General features: G+C 41.0%; 1 protein-coding gene across 1 annotated transcript in view; it reads left to right on the top strand.

The window, feature by feature from the left end:
• The window catches only part of CDK5RAP2 (CDK5 regulatory subunit associated protein 2), a 72,905-nt gene that overhangs the window by 41,788 nt on the left and 15,882 nt on the right, over positions 1-15,235 (top strand). The window contains 7 exon segments of the mRNA XM_071817531.1: positions 3,204-3,456; positions 4,833-4,925; positions 7,887-8,487; positions 10,104-10,336; positions 12,171-12,219; positions 12,571-12,755; positions 13,894-14,019. Of these exon segments, the coding sequence (XP_071673632.1) occupies positions 3,204-3,456; positions 4,833-4,925; positions 7,887-8,487; positions 10,104-10,336; positions 12,171-12,219; positions 12,571-12,755; positions 13,894-14,019 (1,540 nt within the window).

The raw sequence follows: 15,235 nt of genomic DNA, 5'->3' as shown, positions 1-15,235 counted from the left end.
CAAAAGTTTTGTCTTGTTTCACAGAATCCCAGAATGTCAGGGATTGGAAGGGACCTGGAAAGCTCATGCAATACAATCCCCCCATGGAGCAGGAACACCCAGCTGAGGTTCCACAGGAAGGTGTCCAGGCGGGTTTGAATGTCTGCAGAGAAGGAGACTCCACAACCTCCCTGGGCAGCCTGGGCCAGGCTCTGACACCCTCACTGAGAAGAAGTTTCTTCTCAAATTTAAGTGGAACCTCTTGTGTTCCAGTTTGGACCCATTACCCCTTGTCCTATCATTGGTTGTCACTGAGAAGAGCCTGGCTCCATCCTCCTGACACTCACCCTTTATATATTTGTAAACATGAATGAGGTCACCCCTCAGTCTCCTCTTCTCCAGCTCCAGAGCCCCAGCTCCCTCAGCCTTTCCTCACACGGGAGATGCTCCACTCCCTTCAGCATCTTGGTGGCTGCGCTGGACTCTCTCCAGCAGTTCCCTGTCCTTCTGGAACTGAGGGGCCACAACTGGACACAATATTCCAGGTGTGGTTTCACTGAACATTTACATGTAACCAAAATCTATCAGAGTATCTTCAGGTATGTTCATAGTTTTAAAGTTTTCCTTATTGACAGGAAGAGTGAAGATGGGGAAGGAGTTTGAGGACCTGGTCTGGTAATGGAGATCTGCTTGTGATGACTTACTTAACAGCACTAACGATCTTCTTGGAGTTGCTGGTTTCACTCCTCAGGAATGAAGGATGATCCCTCATACTTCAAGTTCTTTCTGCCATCCTCCTTTTTCCAAGTTTTTGTTTCCATGGAGTTTCAGTTGCTTTGATTCAGCGCTTTCCAGATTCCCCTCTAGTTTAATCAGTTGTAACCTCAGTGCAATCCCCCAGTCCATTGCGTTAAAAGCATCTTGTTCGCACTAATGCGGTGTATCTTCTGCTTCTGAATGGCTTTTATAAATAATTTTGCATAGCCAGCTGGTCTGGACTTTGTGTAATCTGGGCGACATATATGTCTGGACAACAACCCTCAGACAGCTGGAAATTGTTCGACGTTATTAGTGCAGTTTAGTAAAACTAGCAGGAAGTTCATCCCACCTGGATTTATTTTTCAGCCTCCAAATTATATTGTATTCATGTGTGTACGAAAGGAATTGAGTATGTCATTAGGAAAATGGAACTTGCTTTTTATTATTTTAAATTGTGTAAGGAGTATAATTGCTACGAAATGAATGTGGAAAGGTATTTCAGAATACACTGGGTGGTAAAAGAAATTACGGGACTTATGACGCTAGTGGAGCAAATGAACAGCAAAAAAACCTAACTGAATCTATCTGAACATGCCATTATTGATTTTTGTTATTATTACACACAATTCCATAACTCTCATCAGCATACAGCACATTTTAATCGTTTTGGCGATAGCACTATTTTATGCTCTGCGGTTTAAACAGGGACACGTTTATTTTATGCAGTTGTCAAAAGGTGGAGTGACTAAAGATATTTAACTTCTCCCCCCAACTCCAATGATAGGATGTCTGTTACAGCAGGAAATAGGAATCACGCAGAAGCAATTTATAGAGCGTATGGGTGAAGAAGCTGCTCTTGTTCATAAGGAATTTCTCTGTGGCAGAATAAATTTCCTCTGTGGCTGATGCGAAGTTATGTGGATTTGCTCAAAGGCGTGGAAGAGGCTGCTGTGAGGTAGGGCCTGTTGGATGGAGGCAAAAGGAAGAAAGCAAAATATGTTGAGGAATTTGTGAAAAATTAGGAGGATCTTCATTAAAAAAAAAGAAGGGAAAACAGTAACCGTGCTGTCAGATATTTATGATATGAATCAGGAGACTGGGAAGTAGCAGTTAGCGAGGTCATTTTGGGTGAGAAGCTCTTTGCCAGTCGATGGTGAATTTGCTTCATGAACGAAACCATTCACTGTGTGGCTGTGTGTGCATAAGCAGCACTTGGAGAATATTGAACCAGTGCGACTGTTCTATTTTTTCCTCTCGGAATGTTTGTTTTCCACATAGCAAGAGTATTGTGATCTTATTTTCAAAACTATTTAATGTGACACCTACTGATTTTACTGGAAAATGTTTATTTTTCCTGGAATATTTGTTTATACTTCCAGTTGGAGGCCTGGATCTAGTAGACTGCCCCAGGGGTCATTACTGGGGCCTATATTATTCAATATATTCATCAATGATTTGGACGAGGGAGTAGAGTGCACTGTCAGCAAGTTTGCTGATGACACCAAGCTGGGAGGAGTGGCTGACACTGGAAGCTGTGCTGCCATCCAGAGACCTGGACAGGCTGGAGAGCTGGGCAGGGAGAAATTTAATGAAATCTAACAAGGGAAAGTGTAGAGTCTTGAATCTGGGCAGGAACAACCCCAGGTTCCAGTATAAGTTAGGAATGAGCTGTTGGGGAGCAGTGAAAAGGGACCTTGGGGTCCTGGGGACAACAGGATGACCATGAGCCAGCACTGGGCCCTTGTGGCCAGGAAGGCCAATGGTACCTGGGGTGGTCAATAGGTCAGAGAGGCTCTCCTGTCCCTCTACCCTGCCCTGGGGAGACCACACCTGGAATATTGTGTCCAGTTGTGGCCCCTCAGTTCCAGAAGGACAGGGAACTGCTGGAGAGAGTCCAGCGCAGCCACCAAGATGCTGAAGGGAGTGGAGCATCTCCCGTGTGAGGAAAGGCTGAGGGAGCTGGGGCTCTGGAGCTGGAGAAGAGGAGACTGAGGGGTGACCTCATTAATGTTTACAGATATCTAAAGAGTGAGTGTCAGGAGGATGGAGCCAGGCTCTTCTCAGTGACAACCAATGATAGGACAAGGGGTAGTGGCTTCAAACTGGAACACAAGAGGTTCCACTTAAATATGAGAAGAAACTTCATCTCATTGAGGGTGTCAGAGCCTGGCCCAGGCTGTCCAGGGAGGTTGTGGAGTCTCCTTCTGTGCAGACATTCAAACCCGCCTGGACACCTTCCTGTGGAACCTCAGCTGGGTGTTCCTGCTCCATGGGGGGATTGCACTGGATGAGCTTTCCAGGGCCCTTCCAACCCCTGACATTCTGGGATTCTGTGATTCTGTAATGTGACACCTACTGATCTTACTGGAAATGTTTTTTTTTCCTGGGATATTTGTTTATACTTTCTTTGCTTGACTGTTACATGCGAGTTGCCAGCTCTCCGTTTTATTCCATCCCTTTTTCAGACTGATTCTACTTACCTGCCCAAGAAGTCCCGTCTGCCCGTTCTCTTAAAGTCATCCAGATCATTAGGAAAAGTGCCTTTGAACTCCCACGTGCAGAAGTCAGATTCCAAACTACAAACTAATGAAGGTCTGAAAGCGTGTGAAGTACAAACCAAACAATTTGAGGCACAAACAAATGGGGAGTTGGTATCGAATGAGTCTGTAACTGAAAACCTGCAAGAAGAGCCTGCACAGGAAAGCACATCAGCGAGAGGTAAATAAAGAGCAGACGCAATGTCTTGTAATGCTGCTCGAAGTAGTGGCTTCTCTCCTTGTAGCAGAAAATAAAAACAAATCATTTGGTTGCACAGCTACAATGCTGCTTAATCTTATTATTTTCTTGGATAGGCAAACACAGATCTTGAAAAATGCTTGTTTTTTTTCTTTTTGATGCTAGAGTGTAAAACAGCTTTGTATGGAATGGGATGTGCTTTGTATACATGACATAAAGTATATAATAAATGACAGTTTCACAGGGTGCCCACACATGCGCACATATGTGTCAATGTTATAGGATGCCAAGTCTAATGAAAACTGTCTGTAATGGAGACAAAAGAGTATAGAAATACTGTATTTGTTTCTGCTGCATAAATAAGTTTTTCCAATATTCCTGATCGGTCAAGTCATCCATGTCTGTTTGCAGCATGCCTGCGTTAATTTAAACTCAGGTGCTGACAAAGTACCTGGATCAGCAAAGTATGGTGAATGTGAGGCCAGGAACAGTGGGTATCGTATAAAGATTTGGAGTGGTGAAAACAAAATGCACTTAGCAGTTAGATTGAAAACTGAGTAAGGATGTAAAGGATAGGTGAGGGAGAGGGGAAATGTAAATACAAGGAACAAGATTTGATCAAATAGCAAGTGAGGTGCTGTCAAAGGCAGAGGTTGCGGAGGCTTTGTTGTTAATGAGAACGTTGTTGTGGCAAGGGACAGGTATGGAACAACCTTATTGCAAATACTCCAGCTGGTAGGACTATAGCAATTAGTTTTGGTATGTGCAAAACCTACGGAGAATTCTGAGAAGGGCTCTGTGTTGGATTGGATCCTGAAATGAATCAGAGCCGATGAGCACTGCAGTCTGGGATTTCCTTTCCACATGGATTTCTTCACCCCGGATAACTGCTGTGCTGCAAACGGAGTAATTCTGAGACCTGATGTGATAGGAGATTGCAGAGGATTAGTGTATGATCAATGCTCAGATTGGAGAAACTTTTTAGCCTTTTCTCCAAGCTGAAGATAAAGCATTTAAAAATGCACTAAGAATTGATTAACTGTTACATTACAAAGGTGACTTTGTCTTCATTTGTTGATAGGAAGCCTTTGCAATTCACATTCTTAGTAGTTATCCTTATAAATAGTTTAGGTATTTTAAAAGTATGTACAAACACTGCTTTGTATGACCAGTAATGTCATTTTCAATAATTCGTCTTCCTCAAATGACTTTCCTGTTCCAAACTGTCAGAGAACCAAGTTTGAATTCATAGGGTGGGGTGGTTTTGTTTGTTTGTTTGTTTCTGTTTTAACTCTCCCTACTTAATCTTTTTCAGTCACTTACTGACTTTTGTGTTATTTTCCCTCACTGCTCACCAGTTGACTCGCTCAAACCGGATCATAGTGACGTCCAGGTGGAGTTGCAAGGTGTTGATCTGGGTGCAGGGGACAAGAATCAGCAAAACTATCAAGGTAGGGCATTTATATGATATAGTACAAAATTGTGAAAATAAGAATTGCACAACATTGTAAAAAACTGGAAGCAACTATCTCCCTTGCCATTATTTGTGTATTTTAAATCTTGGATGTTTTAGCTAGTATGGATTAATTTCTCTAAGAATCCAAGTTGGTATTTTAAGGGTTATGCTTTCAGAAGGGCCACAGGGATTTATGAGTCTCATTTCCAGTAAAACTAATGAGTTGTATGCCTAACTCTGATCTCTATTGCTAACGTCCTCACTTCTGAACTCTTCTCTGAATTAAATGTTTGTTACTTATTACTTCTGCATCTAGTTATGAACTATTGGAATGAAGCAATTTGATGATAGAATTTTGCTTATCTGAATTATTTGAAGGCATTCAACTAGCTTGAGACCTAATGGAATCGTTTAATGAAAATGTAAATAGGCTTAATACTGTGCATTACGTGTTTCTGCATCATCCATTAGTCTTTTTCAGGAGGGCTTGAATAATCTGGTTAACATGTCGCATATAGACTACAGAGGATACGGCCAATTTTGCAATCCTTTGTCACATCATTAATTTTATTTGCACAAGTAGCTCCATTGAAGCCAGTCGGTTGGTTTGCGGGATTGTGCTTTATGGTTGCCCTGTGTGTGTGTGGACACATATATGCACAGAGAGCTTGTTAGTTCTCCTTTAATTAAAGGACAGCGTTTTATTAACAAGTATAACCAGTATTATAATCAGAAATATTTATTTGTGTGAAATCAGGAGTGCGGAGTTGAAAAGTTCATTAGTTTTCTGGGGTTTTGTCCGTCTTGGTCCCCAACCTCCTGTAACTTGTGTTCCTGCAGCAGCCGCTGCCAGGGAAGGAGAAGCGAAGGAACCCGAGTGTCACATTCTCTTATTCAACGTGTCTTCTTGAATTCACACACAATGGAAGCGTTTCTGTCCCGTGATTCTGTCACCTCTGGAATGACACATAATGGTGTGCAGTGATGTGTGTGCTGCAGAGAACATCATCTCGCCTTCATTTCATATATGTTGATATCCTAGGATCGAAGCTTCATTGTTTTCCTGGCTTTTAGGTTATATTTGGTTTTATTCTTTTGTACTTGGGCTTGACTTGGTCCTTCCTATACAGCTGCCCCCCCTCCAAGATTTTGTACTGATTTAGAACTTGAAGCTGGGCATTCGAATTCTCCATGGAAACTTATTTGAAAGTATTAAGACCTCTGCAAGACCAATGATTGACTCCCTGTCACTGTCCATTCGATGACGGACTCGTGATGGTTCTTTTACCTTGATCTCAGAGCGCAAAATTAAGGCAACCAAAATGCCAAGGAGTTATAATTCAATCAAGCAGTGTTACTTTATTAATTTGCCCATAAAGTGGCACGTGATAGAGAGAGAGTAAGAAAAAGAAAATGGAAAAGAAACGAGAAAGAGTAAAAGTAAAGATAAGAAACGAGGTTGCGTTTATCACCAGTCCAGTTCCAGAAGCCTCCCTCTGGTCTCCGGTCCCATGGAGTCCGGCCGGTCCTCTGTTGTGGTTTGGGATCCTCTGGTGGGAAGATCTTCACCGGTGTCCATTCTGGAGTCATCTTTTATGCTTCTTCACCCCCCTTGCTCCCATGGTTTCAGCCCAGTCTCCACCTTGATTTCGCAGCCCAGGCTCGTACTGCACAGGCTTGAGAGATTCACGCTTCCTTTTGCCAATGCTTACGTGTCCAGCATTCAGAGGTCTTTCTCTGGTCCATTGGGTGACCTCAGGACCCTTGGCGAGCTTCTGGGCATGCTCCTTTTTGTTGGCCATTGTTTTGGGGAGCAGATGGGGAACACGTGTAACCGAGGCTGTAGGTGAGAAGACAACTTCCGGACGGCAGCTCTTGTCCCTGAGTCGAAGAGTCCCTCATAACAATCACTTTCAAGAGGCTGGGGCTGGTTTGGCTGAAGCAACAGACAAAGTGCACACAGCAGCCATTGTAAGCAGCAGAACCCCCGTATTGGAGAAACCAGTGCAACACAATGCTCCTCCTCGGGCCTCTCTCCAATTGTCCATGCGTTCTTTCTGTCAGGGCCTCAGTTCTCTCAGTTCTTGATGGCGATGTTCAGGCAAATACTGCTCCATCTTCGGACCGACTCTCGCACTCCCAAAAGGGAGGTTCTAATTTGTAGTGATCTTTTGCAGAACTAATAGAAGGGGAAAATTTAATTTACTGGTAACCAGAAAATAACTGTTTTCTTAGAGACTTGCACATACAGCCCTCGACATACACAGAACTGTAAACATAGAATATATGTAGGAATATATAGCTTTTATTGGTCTGAGTCTGGGGTGATTGCCTTACTTATGAATGGCAAAGTCAACTAAGGGATGTGCTGTGCATGCAGAATGAGTGCCAGTAAAACCTTTAACACCGATCATTTTTATGGATTTTGTTTAGAACACATTTTAAAAAGAAGTTATTAAAGCCCTCTTTTCAAATTTTACTATTTTGTTGATAATCTTTTTAAAATGCCACTGACTTCATGCTCCAATTTGTTTTGTATAGATTTTTGAAGCCAGGAGAAAAAGAATATTTAATTAGAAGTTTTAGGAAGAGCAATGTAAAGTCATAGAGTCTACTTTTAACTCGCAGGGCCTTATGTTTGAGGTTATCACCTTTGTTCCTTCATCGGTGTCTGATTCAGGACTGTGGATTGCAAAAGTCACGTTCTGTCATTGGGGAAAAGAGTATTGTTATTTGAAAGGTGATAAGGGGTTTGAAGCATTTGATGTGCAAGTTGAATTAACGGGCGAATCATAGAAAGAAGTCAGAGGTTCAAAACTAATATTGTATAGTTTGTAATTATTCTGCATTTTTATTCTGTTATTATAGAAGTAAATGAATTCATTCTAGTACAGTTAAGAACAGAATGTCAGATAAAGTAATATTAATATTCACACGCAAGGCTCTTGTTTTTCAGAAATGCAAAATCATCATAACATTTGCCACACGAACACCCAGCGTTCCTTTAAAGAGATAAATGAAGAGTTTTATTCCGTGGAACATAAGGACGTTGACTTGGCCACCACATATCCAGGTTCCAAGTGCCTACGTTCTCTCAAATCGAGTGTAACGAGTGCAGATGCACTTGATGACTGCGAAGTCATAGATGATATAGAAGAATTGAAACACAGAATTAAGAACATGAAGTCTGAGCTTGAAAAGTACAAAATGTTCGTGTTTAATTTACAAACCTCTGACCAACTTTTATCGAGCGATTTTTCCAATATAGTTTTGAGTGACACGGCCTTGCCTGCGGAAAGACATGGTACTCAAGTGCAAGATACAGCTATGCAAGAAATCAAAACACTTCCTAGTGTACATCTGTTGATGGATTACGAACTCCACACTGAAAATAGGAATTCAGAGTCTTCAGAAGCACCCGATACATGGACAGCACAAAACCTGAAGGAACTGCTGTCAGCAAATGAGGTGGAACTTGAGAAAGAGCGAATTACAAATATGCATCTTGATGAATTGTGTCATCTTCAGAACAAACTGAGAGAAACATCACCATCCAAGTGAGTAAAGCTATTACCATTTCAGGTTTCTTTTTGTAAACAGCAATAGCAAATAACATAGGGAGGTAATATGAAGATAATTTTGTTCACATAGCAGCGTGTTGTTACAGTAAAGGCTGAATTTCACTAACATTAACACAGAGCAACTGAAACATTTAGTTAAAAGATGCCTTGAAGTACAAACCAGGATTTCTCTTGCAACAGAACTGCTCCTGATAAGCTCATATCGTCCTCCGTGACAATTCTGTGCAGACACCTGTGTCTCTCCCCACACCTCAGGTCCATGGTCTTTTGAGGTCCCTTCCAATCCCTGACATTCTGTGATTCTGTCTGGAATATATACAAATCACAGACATCAAATGGGGTCCCATAAGAGGAAATATTTGTTTAACTTCCACCACCATCCTTGCTTTTTCTCCCTCTAATATCATTATTGTCCTGAGGGCCTGTAGAATGGCAGGAGGTAAAACAAAAAGATATTTGGCCTGTTGGCTTTCTTCAGAATCCTTGAGTAGAAATATTTGGAGACACCGAGCAACCACCAACATGGACTATTGTAAATCTCTTAGTATTACTGCTATAAAATACAGTCATGCTTCACAGTACGTATAAATTTACATACCTTGAAAATATACCTCATCCATTTTACAAAGGAAGGTCTAAGTGTGTAAATTAAGGAATGAGACAGTATGGATCGCTGTAAAGTTTTTATGGCCACTGTCTTGGACAGCGGCAAGAGTCACAAGTGACAGACCCCGGAATGAGTTATGCATTTCTATACAAATGACAATAAAAATTCTGTAACAACCCACACTGTCAGAGATTTTGTTTATGCCCCCTGTATTGTTTGATTCTCTGTAGCTTTTCAGATCCTCTCCCTTTTTCTCTCCACTAATGTACAATTCTATAGAAATAATTCTATCTCTGATACAGACAGTGGTAGTAAAAAGGGGATGTCTGTGCTTGCAAGTGCAGAATAAATTCACTTGATCTGAATAGATATTTATATCCTGGCATGTGGAGAACAAGAGTTTGGACACTACAGTGGTTGTCACGGTCATGTCTCTGGTAATAAACATACAGAGACAGGCGGAATTTTCAGGCTGGGTTGAAACCATCAGCTCAGAAAGTCCAATATTGTGCTCCTGGCAGGAAAGACATGAAGTTTCAGAAGAAGGGACAGCTCCAGTGGTTCTTCTCTAGGGAATTAAAAACAAGCACACGAACACCGCCAACAAAAAAACAACCAGTGAGGAAAAATATGTGTATTCTTAAAGATTATTTTCATGTATTCGCTCTTATTTACTTCAGTTTGGCACCTTTGCCTGCCATCGGGTTATTTCCAAGCAGAAAACAAGTCATCACTTTAGTCATTCTGCCCATCTGACAAATGAAGCAGCTAAATGAAGGTTAATAACCCACAAGTTATGCCCATAAATACAAACCTCAATAGTTAGAGACAATACAGTTCTCACTGTGGCTGCAAAAGCATTTAAAAATAAAATTGAGTCACATAAAATTATAGCTTAGGAATATAAGTTTAATTCACTTTTTATTTATATTTAAATGTTATTTATGGTCAGAAAATTGCTTTAAAGATGGTTTCATTTTCTCAGGTATGATTCGTTAGTTCATTCACAAGCTCAAGAACTCTCCTTTCAACGCCAGCAAATTAAAGAGATCTGCAGTGCCTGTGTCGCTTACCATCAGCATCTGACGAGCCTTATTAAAGCTTTTGAGGAACTGCTTCAGGCCAGCGATGTAGATTATTACGTTGCTGAAGGCTTCCGTGAACAGCTGAATCAAAGTGTGCTCTTGTTTGAGAAGCTAGAAAGGAAATTCCTGTATGGTAAGTAGCAGTATTTTGTGCTTGTTGTCGGAGATGTGTTAACGTTCTTAAAATTTGAAGGTTTGTTTGATTACTTTTTTTCTTTTTAGTGAAAAGGAAGCCTTACTTCCTCTTGGTTGCTTTTAAATGATTTATAGGGAGGTAAAATTTTAGTGCTCAAACAAGACTTGATTTTACTTCTGTAGTTGTCCCCTATATTGGCACCTTCCATTTTGAGTTATCTTAGCACGTGCGTATTTTAACTGTTCAAAATATGGTGGTTATAGCTTAGTAAAACTTTAATTACAAGTAGGCTTCAGGATTTTGTATTTCAGGAAATGGGAAACTTCTTCTCAGTGAAGGTGGCAGAGCCTGGCCCAGGCTGCCCAGGGAGGCTGTGGAGTCTCCTTCTCTGCAGACATTCAAACCCGCCTGGACACCTTCCTGTGGAACCTCAGCTGGGTGTTCCTGCTCCATGGGGGGATTGCGCTGGATGAGCTTTTGAGGTCCCTTGCAACCCCTGACATTCTGGGATTCTGTGAGATTCTGTGATATTGCCTTCGGTCTGTACTTTGAAGAAAGTTAGCAGCGAAGTGCTGGAAAGGAGATACTAATATGAGTGAAATCTGGCAAGAAAGACCTTTTCCTATTGCAAGTATTGCTCTTTCTGACCCAAACTACAGCTGCAAAACCAACATCTTCAGAGAAATATTTGAGGTGGCCTGATAGGGACCTTGACCCCTGCGTCTTCCTGAAATTGGCTCTAGAAGATCCTTTGTGCAGAAACATCCAGGGCCCAGCCAAATAATGATCTGTATTCTGCCTTTCATTAAAGATAGTGGCAGCGTGTTGCAGTTTCGATTGCTCATATAAAGGAGTTGTGTATGAGAAAAAGGTATTATGGCAAGTGTGTCAGAGCGGTGTAATAAAAGATTGAGTGTATTCAATGATTTCAGTGGCTACAGAGATTCCTGGCATTACAAATGAGAAGACTGTGTGGTGAATAAACATTAAATGCCTTTAAAAAATCCCCAAACCAACAGATGGTATCCTATATACTACGAAAAGTCAGTGACAAGCGAGACAATTCAATATATCTAACACAATGGTGTTGCATTGAATCACACATTAAAATAAAATGATGTTTGTAGGGTTATAAAGAACATCCAGCGTACTAAGAATTGACTGTAAAGAAGCAGCATAAACAACCGTCTGTCTCTGCATTTCCATCCTGACCTTCAGTTCATTCCCCTGAAATTTCAGCTGTGCAACCCTCGCCTGCCACTTTTGCTTAATTGCACAAAAATTTTAAAATATAGGGAGTCAAGGTGACACCAGGAAACTCTTATTTCCGTATTCAAATTAGTCCAGGTCTCTTGCACTGAATTGTGCTCGTGCTGACACACTGTACCACTGAGAATATCGCAGGCAAAATCCTGTGTGTGCCCTTTTATTAAGGATAATTGGTTAGGCTGACTCTGGGTGGACAAAATCCAAGTCAGATGGAATTGTTTTTATATGATTTTTATTGAAGAAGCAATGGCACCTAATGTACACCTAATCCTTTTGCCATCTAGCATCATATTTTTCATCTGTATGCTAACTAACACACCATGGCTGTGAAATCTGGTACCTGTGGTCCGTAGTCATTTTTTTGAACTCCACAGAAAGCTATTGCTTTGTTGTTGGGTTAGAAATAATTTTGCTCATGTACAGCATTTGACATCAATACACAGTGTTTGAGTATCTGTTGACTTCTCTAAATTCTCATTCATTTGCCAGATGGTTTAAGACAGTGGGGGGAAAAATTATAATGCTTAACATCTGTTTTTAATCCAAGCTTTCTGCTTTGCAGGAGAATCGATAGATACAGAAGGTACCATACTTTATGAATTAGCTCAAAGGTAAGAGTGCAATTGGATGTTTATCAAACATATGGTTGTTTGGTCAGTTGACAAGGATGCTCCATGTTTTGTAGCATAACTTCCACTGTTTTGCTTTTTGGGAGGGCTTTGCTTAGGTTGCCTGTTTCTTTCATATCCATTTTGTTAATAAATATCAATTTAAAAAAAACCAAAGGCTCTTTTTGCCCGCTTCAGTCGTGATATCTACCTGTGATGGGCAGTGGTTTGTCGTGTTCTGTCACATAAATTCACTTGCTTTACCTCTGTCCGGTAAATTTGACACTGTGCTCTCTGTTCTTGCTGCCAAAACAACACTTTTTACATTTTAAATCATTTTGTTTGGCACAAAAGGGATAATGAGAAGAACACCACGATGTACCAGCAACTGAAGGATGAATCGCCTGTACCATCTGCTCTTCATAGCTTGTCTGACTTTGATTTGTCAGAAAAGTCATCCCTTGGATCACCTGAGCACAGGCCTGACCTGGAAGGACAGCACAACACACTGGCGCTTCTGCCAAACAAATTTCCCCCAGGTAACCTTTTTCCCACTGGAAAATTCACTAGATATTGGGAAAATGTGATACATAAGACACAAGGGAACTAATTAAGAAATAATGAAGAATGTTTGTCTGCTTCAGCTTTCCAGTATCTTGCATAATCATTGCCGTTTCAGTAATAAGGCGTGCAGAGATGACAAGGAGTTGAACTACCTCCCGTTTGAAACAAAATTAACTATGATAGTTTGTGTCTTTGTTGTTTTAGACTATCATCTTTTACAGTACTCCAGACGGTCTTTAAATAGACAAGTTATAAGGGGAAAACAGACAATTGTCAAGAGATCATTACATTGAAAAAGAGAGATTTTTCTAATTTTATAAAAGCCAGCGTTGTGTTTCCTTGAGAATTGTAAGTGCTGCATAATTAATAAGTGGTGTCATGTTTGACCTGGATAGTTTCACTAAGCACAAGTGGTGCTTGCAGTAGTTTGTTATAGGCAGCGATGAAAATTTAATAGCTGAGATAGCACGTACTGTTCCGGAGAAAAATATTGCGGAGTAAACCAGGAGTGTACGACATGGATAAACTGACAAATAAGATAGTGACAGTTCGAACAGATAAGTTCCTGAGTAAAGCCGAAACTTACAGCCAATGGAAGAAAAATTGTAGAACGGCAAAGCAAGAAGGAAAAGGTACGGTAATGAAACTCGATCGAACAGATTTATTTATTATGGCATGCACTGTGTAAGTCAAAGTCAAATTTATATCTGAGTTACTGTGGTAAGCTTCCTATTGTTCTAAGGAAAAATGTGGACTGTTGGTGTGTTGAGACTGAATGTGAAGCTGCATTGCAGAACTTTGGATTCATTTCCTGGAAATTTGAACTAGATGCAATTGTTACCTACTACAGTTTTGTAAGAAGAAGAAATATGAAGACCCCTAAAACCAGATCATTGTTTCAGTTAAAATGTAAAACAGGAGTTTTCACTAAATGCAAGGTTTGGGCACTATATGGAAAAAGACTCTTGTGGAGTCAGATATTTAATATCTGCCGTTTGGAACAGCTCTGTATAATTTCTTAGCATTAACACACATTAGATTTGACAGGAGTACATAGTGTAAAGGAATACAATCATTTATGCTAAACGAGAAGTGGTCTCTTGGTTTATTTAGAGTTATTAATGGAGCATCTGCAAGAAATTCGAATCCTGAGACAACGTTTAGAGCACTCCATAAAAACTAATGAGAGACTGAGGAAGCAGCTTGAGAGACAAGTAACAGACAAGGAACTAGATCAAGGTAAGAATTTATCTCATGACAAATTAAATCCATGTTTCCTACTTAAACCCTGAAGGATCAAATGCTGCTTTTTCTGAAGAAAATGCACCCCTTTACAGCTGGAAAATGATGTGCCTTTCTCTGAACACTGCTGCACCTTGAGCATTAGCAGCAGACACAGCTTTGCCAGGCTTGTAGAGTGGCGTAAATACAAATCTAATGTGCCTGGACTCCATTGCTTCAAGTGTATCTGGTACCAACATGCAGAGGTCACAGAATCACAGAGTGTCAGGGGTTGGAAGGGACCTCAAAAGCTCATCCAGTGCAATCCCCCCATGGAGCAGGAACACCCAGCTGAGGTTCCACAGGAAGGTGTCCAGGCGGGTTTGAATGTCTGCAGAGAAGGAGACTCCACAACCTCCCTGGGCAGCCTGGGCCAGGCTCTGCCACCCTCACCATGAAGAAGTTTCTTCTCAAATTTAAGTGGAACCTCTTGTGTACCAGTTTGAATCAGGCGCTTTGCTCTAAAATACATCGCTGCTATTGATCCGAAGTAGGAATTTTGTGGAAATAGCTTTCCTGCTCCCACTCTGTGCATACCTGGGATGCTCAGTACAGCCCCACTGTGAACGGGACTGTTGGAGATGCCTCTTCTGGAATTTTCTGACTGCTTTAAGGCCAGCTTGTGTTTATGGACAGCTCAAAATATCTGTAAGACAGAGCCTAGGCCGTGGTGCTCAGCTTGTCATTTGAATTGACGGGTGTGATAAATGTGTTCTCCCCATAATGACATAGCGAGTTTTTAATGAGATATACCTGACAGAAACTGATGGACATTTTAACAGAGAGTTGGTTTTCATTCCAAACTCTAATACCAAGCAGGGGATGAAAAATACTGAAAATAGGTATGCAAGTTCAGAATCGCTGCTCTCTGTTGCCAGTGTTCGGCGTCTTTGAAAGCCAAGCTCTCTTTCCGCAAGCAGGTAGCCAGGCTTTCACTCGGGATGCTTTTCTAGCACCTTTTCAAGCACACGGTACCGCTTTCCAAGACTTTACTCTCTTGTTGTTCTCCTTCTCACATTTCCCCTCAGAGGACAATTGATTAATATGCAATATTACTCAGAGTGGAAGCAGGCAATAAATACATACATGCTTTCCATTTTCTCAGTTTCTCTAATATTGACATTAGATTCATTATGTTTTACATCATCTGCATGATGCATTTCTCTTGTTGTTT

Source organism: Patagioenas fasciata, chromosome 20 (genome assembly GCF_037038585.1).
Source record: "Patagioenas fasciata isolate bPatFas1 chromosome 20, bPatFas1.hap1, whole genome shotgun sequence".
NCBI classification, from domain to species: domain Eukaryota; kingdom Metazoa; phylum Chordata; class Aves; order Columbiformes; family Columbidae; genus Patagioenas; species Patagioenas fasciata.
This window is presented reverse-complemented; position numbering and strand designations above follow the sequence as displayed.